Source organism: Leptidea sinapis, chromosome 11 (genome assembly GCF_905404315.1).
Source record: "Leptidea sinapis chromosome 11, ilLepSina1.1, whole genome shotgun sequence".
In the NCBI taxonomy this organism is placed as follows: domain Eukaryota; kingdom Metazoa; phylum Arthropoda; class Insecta; order Lepidoptera; family Pieridae; genus Leptidea; species Leptidea sinapis.
The window spans coordinates 5,350,005-5,367,849 of NC_066275.1; the positions used below are offsets into that span (position 1 = coordinate 5,350,005).

A 17,845-nucleotide genomic window follows, 5' to 3' on the forward strand; every position below is an offset into this window, starting at 1 on the left:
GACTTCAAAAAAGGAGGAGATTCTCAATTCGTCGGTACGTTTTTTATGTTTGTTACCTCAATACTTTGGACTGCGTTTACCGATTTTGATAATTCTTTTTTATTTGAAAGTTGGTGCGTCCCGTGTGGTTACATTGCAATTTGGCCGGATCTGACAATGGCAACCGTGATAGTTATAGGTGAGATGTGCTTGAGTCGCACGCGCGACGTGATGAGGCGAGAGGCGAGAGCGGGGTCGCGGCGGGAGGACACCGATTCCAAAAATAACAAAATTAAATACGTATTAAGGAGACGTAGACATTAATTTAGAGTACCTATAATTGAAGCTTTTCTTGACATCCCTTTTATATTTTGAATATCTGTAGATATCGCTGCTACTGTGGATTTTATAAGATCTGTGTCCCTATTGTTATAACCGAAAGCATTCGCCCATTGTTAGACGTCAATAGGTAATAATGTTGAAGTCATAAAATTTTGTTGGGCATCTAAGGTTGAAATTTGGTGGATAATCATTTTTAATGGCCATAAAATAGCGGTTTTGAACATTATTAACTCGACCTGGAAATGCCACCGAAGAAAGTATAATAACGTAATAGTGCTTATTTACTTTCCCGAGTCTATTTGAGTAGGGTTATGAATTCTAAGAACAGCAAAGTATTGCACTTTGCCAGTAAGTAATTTACAATCATTAAGTATTAGAAATTGAAGAAGTTTTTATAGGTCAGAAGTCTGTATTTTAATGGTATAGGAGAGCAAAGAAGCCGCAGAGCTTATAGAAAGATTCACCGCCCCCAAATAATAAAATCTTACAACAACGAAGTGAATCACAACAGTGTTGTTGGCTTTTAAGAAGAGGGTATTGAAGGTCATGCCTCACGCCAACCGACATGGAAACATGACCGTACGAAGAAAGTGCCATAGTTTGGTTTAAGACATAGGAGAAATTTTTCAACTAAATCCTCTGATTTAAATGTTATTTTAATTTAGCACTAATGTAATATTATATTTCTTAGTTCATTCACTGCTGCAAATCAACTTGGTGGAGTTCTGTAAAATGAAATATAGAGACAAAACAGAGCCTACATTTAAGCATCAGTAAACAATAAGGAAACAGCTTCACTAATCAGTTATTCTATAGGGATAATAAATAAAACCACAATAAATTTCAAATATCTATTTGACGCAATTTTGGAATTTGTCACAGTACACTTTGGCACATGTTTTGGCACAGAGTTGTAAAAATTAAAGCAAATCTTAATATAACTTAACTAGCATGGCATCTTTGTACTTACAATAAACTCATACGTTACAAATTACACTTATCACATTTAATAATAAAGTAAAAATCACAATTTCAGGGAACAGGACTCCAAAACCTATCTATAATTTAAATTGTGATTGTTGATATTAAATAGAACATTAAATTTCGAGAGAAAACAAATAAATGACATGCTACCAGAAAATTTAAAAAAAAATCTTACAAGAACTTGACATATATAGGTATGTTGTATAATCACAAAAAAACCGAAACAATATTCCCTATTTAACACTCAACTATGTTTGTCACTATCAACCTTAGTGTAAGTAAACCCTTTAAATGCTTTAAAGTCACGCCACACATAACTGCTTCTTTTTCTAAATAATATCATTGGTCTCGTCATTAAAATGTATGGTGCAACTTATTTATTTAACATAGGAACGTGGGACTCATTTTTTCCGTAGACTAGACACTTAATCACTATATCAATGACGAGGAAAACTGGTTCTAATAGAACGATTATGTAAGAAAACTGTGCTATCCTCTCTCAAAAGATTCTAAAAAGATAAGACAGAATTAAGACAATAATGTAAATAAAAAAATATATTTTTGGGCAACAAGCTGTATAGGCTATTACTACTCAACTTTCATCTTTGCTTTTTGGAACGCAATAAAAAATTACAAAGAAATAACGAACTTTGCGAAGGAATGCAATTATACTATTTAAAATGCTGAAGCATTAAATGTTAATCTATAGCGTAGCAATGGGTTTCTTGCCACGTCTTGTTATTAACGCTCAACTTTTAGTAAATCATGATGTAAGTTATAAAGAATTTAATGCTCACGAATAATATAATATGTGGCAACACTTTAGCCGGCTGTAAGGGTCATGTTATTTATATTGTGATAAAAACATTGGCTTAGCATTGAATTAATGTTAATTTACATGCAGTGTGGTATTGTTTGTATACATATTGTACTTCTAAAACCATTCGAAGTATATACAAAGTAATTATTTGGTATCATAAAATATTTCGTGGTATAGTAAAATGTTTGGAAATATTATTATCTTTGGAATAAATTTCGGTATGTGACGTAAAAATTTACGTTATTATAATTACTATATGTACTAATATTATTAATTTATCTATTTCTTACAATTACCTATACATAATTTGGTACTAAGTGACTAGCTGTTCAAATCATCTATAAAGTCGATATACTTAACATACTAAACAAGCAAGCTAAGTAGATGTGACCTGAACATTATTACATCATGATCTCACTTAATTGGCCTCACTTTACAAATTATTTAAATCTTTGGCACATAATTAACTAGATAGGTTTTTGGCATTTTCATGTGATTTCAAGTCAATTCAAGTACATCATAATTCAGAAGACAGTTCGATCCCAGTGAGGTTTCATATTTGTTAAATTACATTGTTTGTGTTCCGAGCAACTAGAACTGAATCCCTAATAAGAGTAGATCATGATTTTGATAAACACGGACTTGTTCCTGTCATAGTTTGCTAATATTCTTCAATAAATTAACTTTGATTGGCCGATACATCGATATCACATCAGCTTAAGGCGACGTTTCAATTTTCTTCTCCGTCACGTACATACTGGACATCTTGGGCGGGTGTGTATGTATGGGTGGTTGTCCCAGCACCCTGTCGAACAACGTCAATATGGAGGCGGGACAATTCCTCGATTTCCGCGACGAACAATACCAGAGCACCCTCGCTTTATCCTGTTTCTTTCTAGAGTTCACAAAGTACGTGTTGCCGCCGTAACATAGGAGCTTCCCGCCTCTTTGCGTGTACAAATATCGCGCACCTTGCATAAAAAATAATTAATATAAATGTTATGATCTGAATCAACATACAAACACTACCTACCTTATCTAAGGATATATTACGATAAATAATTTACAATTGCAACGTTAAATACATATTTATTTAAAAAATGATGAGTGCTTACGCAAATGACATAAAAATACAATCATAAAATTAACACTTTAAATTAAAATGCGATCAAATACTAATTTATAATATTTGGTGCTCTTCTCTATTTTATATTTATAATAATAAAACTAATCAGGTACCTACGTAATATATACTATGTATAAACTGGATGCATGATATATAAACAAATACTAAGAAGAGCGTTAATATAACTTATATATTTATTATAATAACGCAATATATTTTGGAAATTCCCATATTAGTAAATGTTTGAAAATGCAACCTAATACAACTTTATTGCACTATGACTAAAGTAGCATGCAGTTCAAATATTTTAAAATCAGATTTCAGTTGAAGAATGAACGGCAAACTATTATGAATTTAATGTTTGAATTGTTATTGTAACGAATAAAAAACATTATATTCAATGTTAATTGAGACCGAGATCCGAATAGGACGCTACAGAAACGTTTTACGCATCATGAGCATTTTAAATCGTAAAATTTTAAATGTTAAAGTATCGCCCGCGAATTGCCTGAAACAAATTCTGTCAAGACTCATACATCTATTTGAAAATTAGATCAAGACTTACAATATAATATTATGCACACTTTAGGTTGACTATTTTCATCGATTGTGTTGGCAAGTTGAAAAACAGGTGAGTGAATACTCTTAAGAAATTTGAACTCATCATTGAATTATGAATAAGTAAACCCTATATCAAAATAATGATTATTTCATTCAACCCAAGAAGAATATTATACGGAATTACTGACAACCTCGGTTGAGTCAGCGAAACCATCTGTTTTGAAATTCGTTAATTTTTTTAAACAAAGTATAGCATTATATTTAAGATGTTTTCTATTCGTATGTAAGACTTATAAAGTTACCACATGGTTATGTTACAGTAAGTAGATAGTGATACATTTAAATAAACATACATTAAAGATCGTTAATTATAACGATTTATAATATTTTACTGTACAATTAAAAGTTTAAACACTATTAATATGGCACATTATCGGTACTGTTATTCTTCACTAGTTATATTTTGATTAATACTTCCTTTTATTCTTATATGATCCTTACTATTCCTTATTACATTGAGCCCTAGAAGTGAACCACCGTTGTAGCAACGCAACATAATATGGCACAGCTAATGGAGTAATTACACTGAACGCTAATCGTCATATTATTTAATTTAATCCCAAACTTTAGTAATTACTTTAAGTTTTTGTAATAATTAAGGGCAGTAGTGATTGTCATAGCATCTGCAACAGTGCCGAATTACTATGGAACTACTCGAAAGATCAAAAAGAGATATCCCGTAAGATACTAAGTTCACGTATAAATTATATTTTATAGAAAAAATGCTCTGATGTCAAAAGTCCAGTTCTACTGGTAACCCTTGATAATGTCAAGTTTGGTCTTCATCAGACAATCACACTTGTTCAGCAGCAGGACTCCGACCGTGCAGGAGGGAGCGTGCACCTGGAGCCCTGAGCACCGTCGCCACTCCGTCCACTTGGAACAATACCGCCACACGATGCAGTCCGCTACAATTGTTAACTACGTTACTGTCAAAACAAATCATTATCATGTGCGGTTAAGAGATACACAAAAATAATTTTCATATGATAAGAGTGGTGGTGATGTGGTGAGACGAGTAAAACGTGCCCCTGATGGCCAATCAGAAAACTTTTTGAAAACACTTTGTTTATGCAATTTTATTTGTCACCTTGAGACAATTAGATGATAAGCTTCTTTGAAGCTACTGCAAAAATATCTACAAATAATATATTTAAATACAATGACGTTCTATACACATGTATACGGACATATCATTCGCAGTCTGGTAGCGGAACGGCAAAAGTGTGTTTCATGACGATGTAACACAAGTTGATACAGTCCAATTGCGAACATCAATATTGCACAGTACTCTACTCTGTAATATTAACTTGAATGATTATGAACTACATCTATTGCAATTTTGCAAATGGATTTTATCAAATTATGCCTGGTAATATTAATTCGTATATATTGTCACATAGATTAAGTAGAGACGTCAAAAAGTTTGATGTTATATCACTCTCTCGGGATTTACCTTTAATTTTCTTATTGACGTTATCTGTGAAACACAAAGACTGTTCACCGAAATGCCAAAACAATTTATTTTTTGTATTTAAACTTGATCATACTTTCTTTATTATATTATTAAGGCGCTAAATTAAGGTTTAATGCCTTTTGTAACGCGTTAATACACGTATATATTTTAAATCCTCTGCAAAGATCAACCTTACTAAATTTATCCTCGTTATTAACTCAATGTAAAAATCGATAATAAATATCTTCTAAAACCAAACTGACATACCTCTAGTACATATTGTACCGGTGAACTAAATAAAATCTCAACGCAATAGAAAAATTATAATATAAAAAATAAATAGAAAAATAATAAATAACTTGATTATTTCACTACATTTTTTTAATATAACAGACACTCATAAATTTGTACTTGAAAACTATTAATATATGAGTATTTTTATTTAGCTTGTCTATTATAGCAAATCTGTCCAGATCCGGCATAATATAATTAAATACAGTCTGCAACATGTTCATAACAGACGAACAATAACTAAAGCATCGAGATATTTTTATGAGAGCATTAAATATAGGGTTTGCTTGTGTGGGATGCTGTATCGATCGGTAGTGGGAGCTGGTGGCACGCGCGCATGTCTCGTGCCGGCGTGCTACCACCACCCACCACCACGCGGGAGCCACCACAACCCACCACAACCCACCACCACGCGGCTCCCGCGGCACCCATGCCACACCCACCCAGCGGGAAATGCAACATCATTAATTATTTTACAATCTCAATGATAGTAAAATCAACAGTATACTTATATATTTATTCGGATCGCCAAGTAAATTGTGCGCTGTTTTCGGTACGATACGACAAGCGCGTACACCTTCCTTAAAGGCCGGCAACGCTCCTGTGATTCCTCTGGTGTTGCAAGAGAGTGTGGGCGGCGGTTTCCATAAAAAAGTATTGTAGGACAAAGACATGAGATGCACGGAAATATAAACAGCAGACGATAAAGACAATCTTGTTCTTGTAAACTATGCGAACATATTGGACTGTGGGACGGTCAGAGAACCGGGCGCATTGTAACGGGCTTCTACCACAGTACGCTACGCTAATGATCATTTTACAAATCCACTACAATCACATTATAATATCCGTTACGGGCACGATCCCGAAAAAAATTGTATCATCAAAATGTGAATCAAAAAGTATTTTTGATCGATTGTAAACCTTCCTGCCACGGAGCCATTAAAATATAATATTTTCACATTCGAATTACTCACTACGTTTTATAACATTCTAGCTATAAAGAAGAACCAGCTAGAGATTATCCTCCCAAAAATTATTTGTAGTCAGTAATATTATTTTTATTAATTTGTTTTACGGCCCTGAGTTTGCTTGTTTTAGTAGACCAGAGGCCCAATCCGAATTGGTTAATTTTATATACTAACCTTGATTAATCCGCAATTTATTTCATACTTTACCGTTATTTAAACGTCATATTAAGTCAAAAATCTAAAACACATGGTACGTGGTTCGCAATGGAGAGGCACCGGGATGTACTGAATGGGCAGGTCGACTTGACGATATTTGGTGTTTACAGTCTCCAATGTGTGGTGGGTGGTATGGTGGTACGGTGATTCCTTAATCCACTATATATAATAACCTGGTTGCTCCTTAATATTTAGCTGTCATAAATTTTGTGTTCTTAAAATATCAACTAAAGAGAAGTCGCAAATTAAATTAAATTGTTCAACTACAAATTAGTATTTAAAGGTAGCTATGTCATTTTCATTCATTTCATCATTTCCATAACTTCGGGAACAAATTAAAAAGAAATAGAAAGTATTATATAGTATAAGTGCCCAACATAAATGTACAAAACGACTGAAAATTAATCAACGTAAATGACATTACGTCATTCAATAATAATTATTGTAACATCCCACGGTTTCCATGACCCAAATTTCCTTCCCCACAAATAATATCTGAAATTTCTTTACAAACACATTACGAACAAAGACAGCGTATGTTTTCCTCGTAGCCCACGCACACAGGCGCGTCTTAAGAAAGAGAGGATCGTCAAAATTAGGGCATACAGGGGAAACTAGGCTGTGCGATGAACGCGGGAGACATCTACCTACACCCATTTAGGGCTGCTGCCTCCCTTCCCTTCATACTTGTATTAGGCAACCCCATGCTACATCATTCAACAGGCTTTCATTTTTGGACTCTACTTTCAAGAAACAATTTATTTGAATACGATGATGTAATAAAGTCACAGTTACTATAGAGCCATTTTAAAACTGTTTGCACAGTGTTTTAGAGAAACTTATAAGATTTAATATAAAGTTATTTCATTATTTTAAGTAAACAAGTGCCGACCGTTACCAGAGCACACCTTAAGCCCACGCTGATCTCAAATATTCTAGTACCTATTTATCTATCGAATTAAACCACGTTGTCCCACACTAAAAGTAGCAGACAGAGACAGGAAGACTCTACAATAATGGCTACATACTTAAATGTAAGTAGGTACACTAAGAAACGATATTAAATTCCATAAGTTAGGGATGTTTGAGATATTCGGCTAAGGTCGGCGGGGGCTGGCTGCCACTCTCAATATACACGTGGCGTTACCACGGCAGCCCTACCCGCGGCGCGGCCGGCCTCATCCGATCCCCTTGCCTACCAAACTTTCTTCTTTCATAACTTCGTGGCTGTATTGATCCATCACAACTGCGCGATACGTACCCATTTGTTATTGCAACAATATCAACGCTACTATATTCCGATTACCCTCGATAACAGAATACAACAAGTTTAAGAGTTACATTCAAATTTGTTCAACGCGTGTCACAACATTTAAATAAAATACTTTCAAATGCATTATTACGTGTGTTATATTTATGACTATATAAATGATAATATTTTTTACGCGAGTCTGAAAGGTTGGACTCGTTTTAACCCCTATGAAATTTATTTTTATTTATTGAACTATTAATTAATATTATTATTAATTATTACTTAAACATATTAGTAGGTTTTTCACCCTATTTCAATACAGATGGGTAGATACCACCTGTTCGATCCCGCCCGCGACACTCTTCTGATGTCGCTAGTGTTACAAGAGCGTGTGGGGGGCGGTGATCACTTATCATTGGTCTTCCAGTTTGTTTCAATCAGTAACTTACTACTTAAACTACTAGTCCAGAAGTCATCATTAAAACACAATTCGTCATGTATACATTTTTAATGGATACTTTGTTTAACATTGCTGTTAGTTTCGAATTACGTGACGCATACGTATTAACTCTAACATAAATAAAAATATTCTAACTTGAACGTAACGTTTTGATATTCATCGAATTAAAATTATATATATTCATTGTTCCTTATACAACAACAAATAACAACACACAGAATTTACCGCAAAAAAAATCGTAGACGAGTATAACATGTTAAACGCTCTGGATGTTTTACGTGATCTGGTCCATTCAAAAAATAAAAAAAATATAGAAAAAAAGCCAAAAGAGCTTTGAGTACAAAATATTTAAAAAAATATTGCTACACAATTTTGTCATTACAAAATTAAAAATAAAAACACTACCAAAACTTTTCCACCAAACCCTGAAGTATTTAAGAAAAAAAACGCGAGCAATTTGCTACCTATACCTATGATAAGCGTCTTTCCGCCTCACATACTTGCCATCGGGAGTATAATAATAATTTGGAGGGCCGTGTATGTGTCGTCCTCGCACCAAGAACAGGATGTCGCCACTGCCGAAGCTCGAGGGAGCCGTGATGATGTCTGCCCTGCAGCCGGCCATGTCCCTCGAGGAGCAGTACCACTGCTTGCGGCCGTGCGACTGGAGGTTCTTCAGGTAGAACGTGTACCCGTCATGGAGCAGCAGCGACTTGCCAGTTCTTGAAGGCACGTAAACAGCCGCCACCTCGTCTGAACCCAGCGGACAACGTAAACAACCCACATTAAACAACACAACACGGACAAAATATAACACAAGTAAAACTAAATAAAGACCACTTAACAAAAAATATGCTTTATTATTTTAACAAGCAATAAAATGATAAAACGGGTTTAAATACCTGAATTAGTACATTTAAACAATAAGTATCTGTAAAAGTACAAAGACATAGCTCGATTTTTATAAACATTTACTTAAAAATATCACTATGGCATAAATTATTGTAAAAGATCAAATAAATAAAAACTTTTTTACACCTATGTCTACTACAACTTCTTTAACTGATTCACAGAATCACTATAAACATGTATATAAACGTATTATTTGTACAAGACAACTTAAAAAAATCCAATAAAAATAAACGATAAAGTTTACTATGACTTTTTATATTAAATATTTCGTTAATCAAAGCCATTATTTTACCTTTATCATCGATCTGAAGTACACTGCAAGTGCTAATTAGATTAGGTCATTCTGCGCGGTAATTATTTGCGCATAGCTTTTGAGCGGCCATTAAGGGACTACGCGCACTTATTCAGCTCTTTTCAGCTTTTGTCCATAGAAAACAACAATTTTGTATGGAATGTGTACGCGTCGATTCAGCTTTCCGCGTCCATTCTGCTTTCGCGGCAAACCAGCATAAAATGAGGATAAATGTTTTTATTATGCGAATGCTATAGAGAGCGTTCGGCGCTGTTCCGCCGCGTACAGCGCTGTTCGCCGTCGAATGCGGCGGAACAGCTCTTTACAGGGATGGTTCGCGATTCCTTGTCCACAAGTTGCGACCTGTATTGTTCCTGCATTGATTTGACGTAATCATTTGCACGCAAACTTTCTTAGGACGCCGTACGCGGCTGATAGAAGCAGAGCTGTATAAGTTTGACCAAAATCGTTCAGCGAAACGCGAAAGGAGCTGAATAAGTGCGCGTAGTCCCTAAGATTGGCGACAGCAAACACAAAGACCGCATTTGTTTCGAATAGTCTCGCATTAATTCATTTCTGCTCGTCTACACGCAACACGCATGTTAAAAAAAAAAGACTTACGCGCATTAGGCCTTTATATACATCAGATATAGGCATAAATTCCATTCTCAAATACACAATTATTTATATCCAATGTAAGAACAAGACGATTCACTTTTAGTTCCTCTTTGATATTGCTAGCATCCTAAAGGCGCGTACAAAGTAGAGGCTTCGTACGCGCTTTCACCAATCAGCGACAATGGTTATGAGCGCCCCTCACACCTACCAGCTCCCGGTTGTAGGTCCTCAGCGTGGCCGGGCACTGGAACTTACTTCTACCGGAACAGTACCAGAGCACCTTCGGTTGGTTTCTGTACGCGTTGTGCGGACGATAGAAGTACCCATCGCAAACTAACTTCGGATATCCTTTTTTGTTGTAAATGACATTTACTGAAAACATTAAAGTATTAGCATTATATTATACGTTGTTATGTTTGTACATATATACGGATATACAAGGTTATAGTCATAGAAGAGGTTTCTTTACTATTGACATTCAATAGATTTAGCTTCCGCCATATTATTAAGTCATAAATTACTGTTTGAGACTGATTAGCAAGACGAACAATTGCAAAACAGATGATATGAATATAAAATAAAATACTAACTAGAGCTGCTAGACTTTCTCACGTATCATTTCTCTTAAGCCAAATAAAGAAATAAAACAAAATAAAATAAACAATTTTGTATGTAATTAAAAAAAGGAAAAAAAAGTAACTTAATGTTTCGGACCACGATAGAGGTACTTAAATCTTACAAAATAATTGATAAAAAAAAATTAAAACTTAAAAATGTTGCAAAACTACAAGAGCAAAAACTTGTTACAAGTACTAACAAACGTAATTTGTAATTTATACTAAAAATAAAGCGAATTTAATAAAGAGAATGGAATCCAACTAGATACTTCTACGATAGTTTTTGCAGCGGTGTCTTAATTCAGAGAAGACAATTTTCTTCCCGCAAGTGTGAATTCTGGCCCCGCAGCTTCTAGCACAAGTCCACCTGCGTTTGTTTCTGTGGCTGCTGTCCAATCTGTACCAAAAGCCACCCATCTTCAGCAAGGGGTCATCATCTTGTAGTGCCGGACTCGGAAACAAAACTGTTGAAAAACAGCCAAAAAAAAACCTTTATAAAACGAATTTCAAAAAGTAAAAAAATAATCTACATATTTCATAATTTTAACAGTATTTAAATCTCGAGCATAATAACAATCAATAATACCACAAAACGTTAAAAAGCAAGCAGGAAGAGAGTTCGCAATACTTTTTCTGAGAGGAATGTTGTAAAATCTGCCAACCTTAGGATAAAACTCACAGGAAATTATATGAAATCGTTTAAAATCAAAGACATAATTAAATTCATAAATGTATACTAAAATACTGCATAATCAGATCAGGCCAACGGTGGTACAGAATTCGTATTTAAAGATTTATCACGGCTTACTTTATACATCTATATCATAAAGTTCTACCATAATGTTATATGGAAACGTTGCTTTTATCGAATCGACTATTTAATTATTCGTTGAGATAGTAAGTAACACGAGACTTATCTTCAACACCGAACATAACGGTTGTGAGAAAATTAGTTTATATGTAAATGATTTGAATATCTTTATCATAATTAACATAAAACTACATACTATTAATCAATAGTATGATAATAGCAAATTCACTTTCACAATTAAATATAAAACAATAAGAAAAATCATGAATTATTTCAGTACGCAAGTAGATAATATTTTTTTTTTACAATCTTTCATTTAGCTGAATCAAAATCTTTGACTTAAAAAATATAGGATTAAAATTAACAACTCAAAAAGTTATAATAAATATCATAGAATAGTAACTAAATTTCAGTATTTTAATACTAAAATTTTTACGTTTATAGGAAAATAATAACCTAGAGGGACATTAATAAAAATATGAAGTAATAATTTGATAGTAGCTGCTCTTGTGTGCCTCGAAGTTGCTACACTAATGCTGCAACTATTGCTTCTATATTATCTTTACAAGTTTATCTACTTCTAAATACACACTACAGAATATATATATATAACAATGGAGTATTCATATCAGTCATGCCGCTCTCTATACTCGCGGTGTAAATAGAATTTCATATAAGCTTTAACAAGACGGCTACACTATTAAAGCTATGCTTTGTATACACATCATCTAAAATCATGAATAAAATATTGCACACCCATTCTACGTTTACTATAGACCCTAAAAGACCAGCCTAAAGGCATGAACAAGGCTAGCGTCATAAGACACAACAATTACACATTAATATAGCCATAATAAAAATGAATAAAAAACTTTGGCAAACATTACAAGTAAATATGACCATAAAATATAAATTAGTGTTTTTAAGGAACGTGAACAATTGAAGCGACACTCCTGGCGGACAATCAATGTCTTCTATTAAGAAGACCTCGCACAAGGAGGTCGCGCCAAGCCTATAGGAACATGGCAGTTTGAGGTGCGCAGGGAACGGGCAGGACTGACGCTGGAGCCGTCGACGGTGGCTCAAACGAACAGCCCTTGACGATCTTATACTTTCCCATGGGGTCTACTTCAATCTTTCTCGACTCATGTTTTGCCGGGTTGTATGTCGTGGAGTGATTATGAGAACCGCGGTAATACACTAACCGACCGTCCCTCAGGCACAGAGCAACTTGACACCTTTCAGCTTTCTGATAGGACCTGGCACATCTCCAGGTGACGCGGCGCGGGTGAGACCCACCGTCTTCGTAAAATATTTGTCCATCCACGACTAGGTGTAGACCTCCTCGAGCAGATCGGATATAAAACCATCCTACAACAACACCAACAATTTAATATAATGAACCAAATTTAAAATAATATATCTCTCATCACACACTAAATAAATTTCTAGCAATAATTCGACGTTCACTTATCTAGATGGCTGCACTCCTAGATTAGGAATGTCTATATGGTTTGCTAAAGAATACTTTTAAAATCTAGTTATAAAAAGAATTTAATTTGAAAAGAGGTGTTAATATATTATTTTGTAGTTGATATTGTAAAAAAAACGATGAAAAAACAAAGAATACCAAAGATTTAAAAAAAGATGGTAAATTTTGTTTGAACAGCATGATATTATTATAATTATCATGTAAATTAATTTAAATTATCTGAATAACTTTTTTTACCAGAGTTATATTAATAAGCATAATTGAAATAAAAGTCAGTTGATATCAGCACGATATAATCTTTTCTTTGTACCAACACAGTGAATCTTTCACTACCGTTCGCTCCTACTGTAATACTCGCACATTGCGGATACAAGCTGCGCACGACTGCCGCCAGTAACTATCATACATTCCAACTTAATATTATTTATCACAATACATAAAATAATACTTTCAAAAATAATACTATACAGTAATCGTATACATGTTGTATGATAATTGTATGGTTAACACAATTCACTTCTTTCTCTCCCTCTTTGTGTAAGTACAGCCGTATTTAAGTAACTTTGAAAAATATACATAATATAATCAAATCAAAGCATATTAAGTTATAACCTTAGGATACTCCTATAGTGATTGAGTATTTATAACCGTGACTGTAGTCACCACAACAAGGCTTTGAGAATTCTCATAAAAAATTGTATGCTGAGTAAATGGTGTTATGAGAGACCGATATGGAATTAAAGTTGACAAAATCTTGAATTGGTTAAGGCATATTGGGAGAACAGATGATAGTCGATAGATAGTACAAATTTATGCAAGAAATTTGAAATGTTGGGAAGGGAAACTTGACGTATATTCTTCGATCAAAATAGTTAGGTATATTCTAAGAAGAGATAGCCTCTTCTAAGTCCAAAGGACAAAAGAGGTTGTATGAAAAAGTTGATGCTAGTCAGTAGATGACGCCAGTAAACTTTGTCATTACTTAAAAAAAAATACGTATGTTAAAGCTTATGTTAAGTTTTCCTCGAGTGCACAATGAGGACAGTGAAAGAGACATCGACTCTACAAATAAGCTTCAAGCCAGCATCAATTTTTTATGTAGCTTCATGTATATTTTAAATCGTATACAGTCAATATAAAAAGTTAAATAAAATAAAATCTCACTACAACAAAACCTTAAATCTAAAACGTATACATTGAGTATTATGATTAATTCAATAGACCAATAAATACAACCACTTACAACAACAAACCATTACATTAATACCTATCAATATCGTATACAAGACAATGACTCAATTCGAACAACTCTACAACAAAACGATCGTTTCATAATCACATTTTCAAACATTTCTTTTCCACTGCGTCGAGTTTAGTGCCAACTAATAAAGTTTATTTTTTATTTATTTATATTTTATTCGAACTAGGCTCGTAATTTGGTCGAGTAGCGAGTAATGTAGCAACTTGATACATAAACTTCACATTAATAGTTCATGTTTCTCAGACAAGTAGCGTCCTCCCTCACGCGTCACTGTTCATATCTTATCGGCGATGCATCAGCATTATCCGATGGAACGAAGATGCTACTATAAAACTTGAATCTTCATAATGTTTTCCCTTAATTTTTTTATCATAAAAATCGTTCCCATATTAAGGTATATACGGTATTCGATTAACTAAATTGGATTGTTTATTCAAACATAATGAGAAAGTTTCTTGGGTTGCGGGGTTGTTTTAAATACCTTCTACTCCGCCTAAGTAACTAGCAAAGATCGAACTAGGCTTTAGACCTAGATTGATATACATAACATCCAAAGATAATAAACAGCATCAGTTTGAAAAAAGTATTCAACAGTTTAAGTGTATAACTATGTCATCCGTAATACGTATTTTATCTGTTTCGTGTATAAATATGAAGAGAATGTCAAAACACACTTGATGATTGATTACATACTTAAACCCTTCTTAAATAACAGTCAGGACACAAACACATGCAGTGGAAAAATAATGTCTCAAGACTCAAACAAAATCAATCCTAATACCCTACTGTCACTAGGATCACTCGACGCCGAAGATCTCCATTCTTATATATAAGCGAAAAAATTGTAAAAAAAAATATGTAAAAGTAATATAAAAATACTTAGGCTTACAAGAAAACTATCACTTTATACAACAAACTACAACTAAGACCGTTGCTCGGAAGATATCGACTGGAAGAAGCAAGGTTCCTATTAAATAAAATATTATTATTTATATCATGCACTCTATTTGTATAATGTATATTATTTTTACTCTAGTGGTTTTGGTAAAATTGATCACATTAAGTAAAATATCTATAAAAATACTGATTTAAAATTCATACAACCCGAGGTAGAATACGTGTTATGTCTCAAATGGTCTTGATCGACGGGTTACAATGCTAAATTTGCATTTAACTGGAGCCGCATAAATAATGAGGACCACTTCCTCCAAAATATACTATGATCTGAGTTAATGCTAACTTTACTAACCAGTGGATTAGGACCATTTCTGTGCACCATTTCGTGCATTTACAACCAAAATACGAGTAGGATGTCGCAAACGGCCAATAAGAACTAACAGAGATTCGTATATAAATGACATCCACCTTGTAAATAAAATTCATCAATATTCCTATATTTTAGAGAGAATTTTGTGGTTATTTTATAATTTAATTTGCATTTGCATGTAACTTCAGAGTCTTACCCACATAAGCCTATTATTTAATGCTAAACCCTAGTTAGTACTGCCACCGGAATTAAAAGGCACAAAAGCAATTTTATCTTTCCAAATATACCCGCATTATCTGCATCTCGTCAACCATCTGTACTAAGGTAAATTTATTATAGAGATCAAACTGTGCCATCTTCATTATTATTCCGGTGGCATGTAAATTGACTTTTAGGTTTACTGTTGGTGATCACGAAATAATTATTCGTTCATTTTTTTAATAAGACCAGCTTTGATACACTTATTTCAATACGCATACTAAATTTAACGTTTTTTAACCGTTAATATCTAAAAACAAAAAATAATACGAAATTCAGTTTTGCTTTGCTTGTAACTATCCATTTTCTAGCCGAAATTAAGCAACATTTTAATAAAAAAAAAAACACTGGATTTGCTCTGAATGAAGCTCGAAACTTTCGTTTGCTTTAAAACATTGGCCTTAATGGAGTAGCCCGAACGCCACAAGTGTGAGCGCTATTCATCTGCACCACTCGAAGGCCGAAGGTATGGACTGCAGCTCGACACCTCGGGTTTCTGGAACAACGCCACCACACCTTGCCACTAGCAGCTCGGCCATTGAAACAGAACCGATGCGCACCTACTTCTATGGCGGGCTTCCCACGCTTGCTAAGACAGTACCTGAATTGCCCAGGGAAGCATGGGAATGGAAATGGCAGGCCGAGCGTAGGGTTTGTTTCTGAAGGTGGTGCTGAACCTGCAACTAAAAACTTACAAGTTAACATCTGTATCACAAAAAAATCGTTTTCTTATTGAAAGAATTACTACGTTACATTAATAGTATAATATCTACTAGTTTGAGTTACAACTTTTATACTCTACCCACAGTTATTTGGAATAATAAAAATCCGTGAAAATAAAATGCTAACAGAAACCTTTATTCTGGAAGATAAACAACATCCACATTTGTTAAAAATGCGACTAGAATTCGAAAACAGCATTATAAATGTATTTATCACAGACCAGTAAGATAGTCATCGAACGCCTTCACATACAATAACCTCGGGAGCTTTCTCGCCCTTCTCGCAGTCCTTATCCTTTTCTTTGGAAGATGATGGAACTGGTGCGGATGTTTGATATTCAAAATAATATTGTGGAGGGTTGTGATGTTAGATTTGCAGCCCTTGTCCGACTTGATACAGAGCCAGTTACACTTGCCATTGACGGAAGCGCCGCGGCGGCGAAACCTTTCCCCTTTATACACCAGCAAAGGGTTGCCCAGCCTTGAAGTTGTCCAATAGACTGTAATAAGACCAATTATTAAATCTATTTCATACATTTACAGTATGAAGCCCCCCAACGTGAATAAAATCAAAACATAAAATGTTACTTAAAAATGTGTTTTATTGTAATGGCAATCACAATGGTTAAGTCTTATCATAATTGTATATTTATCGGTAATTTTTATTTAACCTCTATACAAAATTGAAAAAACTTTCAGGTAGCTAAATAATTAAAATTGTGCAGAATCAACATAAAATTAAATTACTAAAATCATTAAATGGATACGATAATATACATGTATAATGTACAGAAAATGAATTTAAAGTGGAGCCATTCCTTAATACCTAGTTTAAAAAATATACTGATAATACCGGGTTTGTTTAATCAATGGAATGATTTTTCATATCGTTATTAATATTTTCAATGGAATGAAATAACTTCAACTAGTCAAAATATTATCATTACACAAAATCACACACAGCCATGTTTGTTTTAAACCATTTTGCTACTCATCACAACTAATTATCCTGCGTCTATTAACTCTAATCTGATTGTAGTATCGGAAAGAAAATGTTAAAACAATTTTTAATGACCG

The 17,845-nt window shown here is 33.9% G+C and overlaps 1 protein-coding gene across 44 annotated transcripts in view; it reads right to left on the reverse strand.

Moving 5' to 3' along the window:
- The window catches only part of LOC126966718 (modifier of mdg4-like), a 341,756-nt gene that overhangs the window by 274,981 nt on the left and 48,930 nt on the right, over positions 1–17,845 (reverse strand). The window contains exon 5 of one of the 44 annotated variants that reach the window (XM_050810935.1): positions 8,552–9,271. The exons of 41 other annotated variants lie outside the window; for them this stretch is intronic. In XM_050810935.1, coding sequence (XP_050666892.1) covers positions 8,979–9,271 — 293 coding nt within the window. In that variant the 3' untranslated portion in view covers positions 8,552–8,978. Of the gene's footprint in view, positions 1–8,551; positions 9,272–10,994; positions 11,422–16,883; positions 17,269–17,845 lie in introns of those variants that run through there. 2 more of the 44 variants (XM_050810959.1, XM_050810937.1) reach the window with 2 other exon arrangements.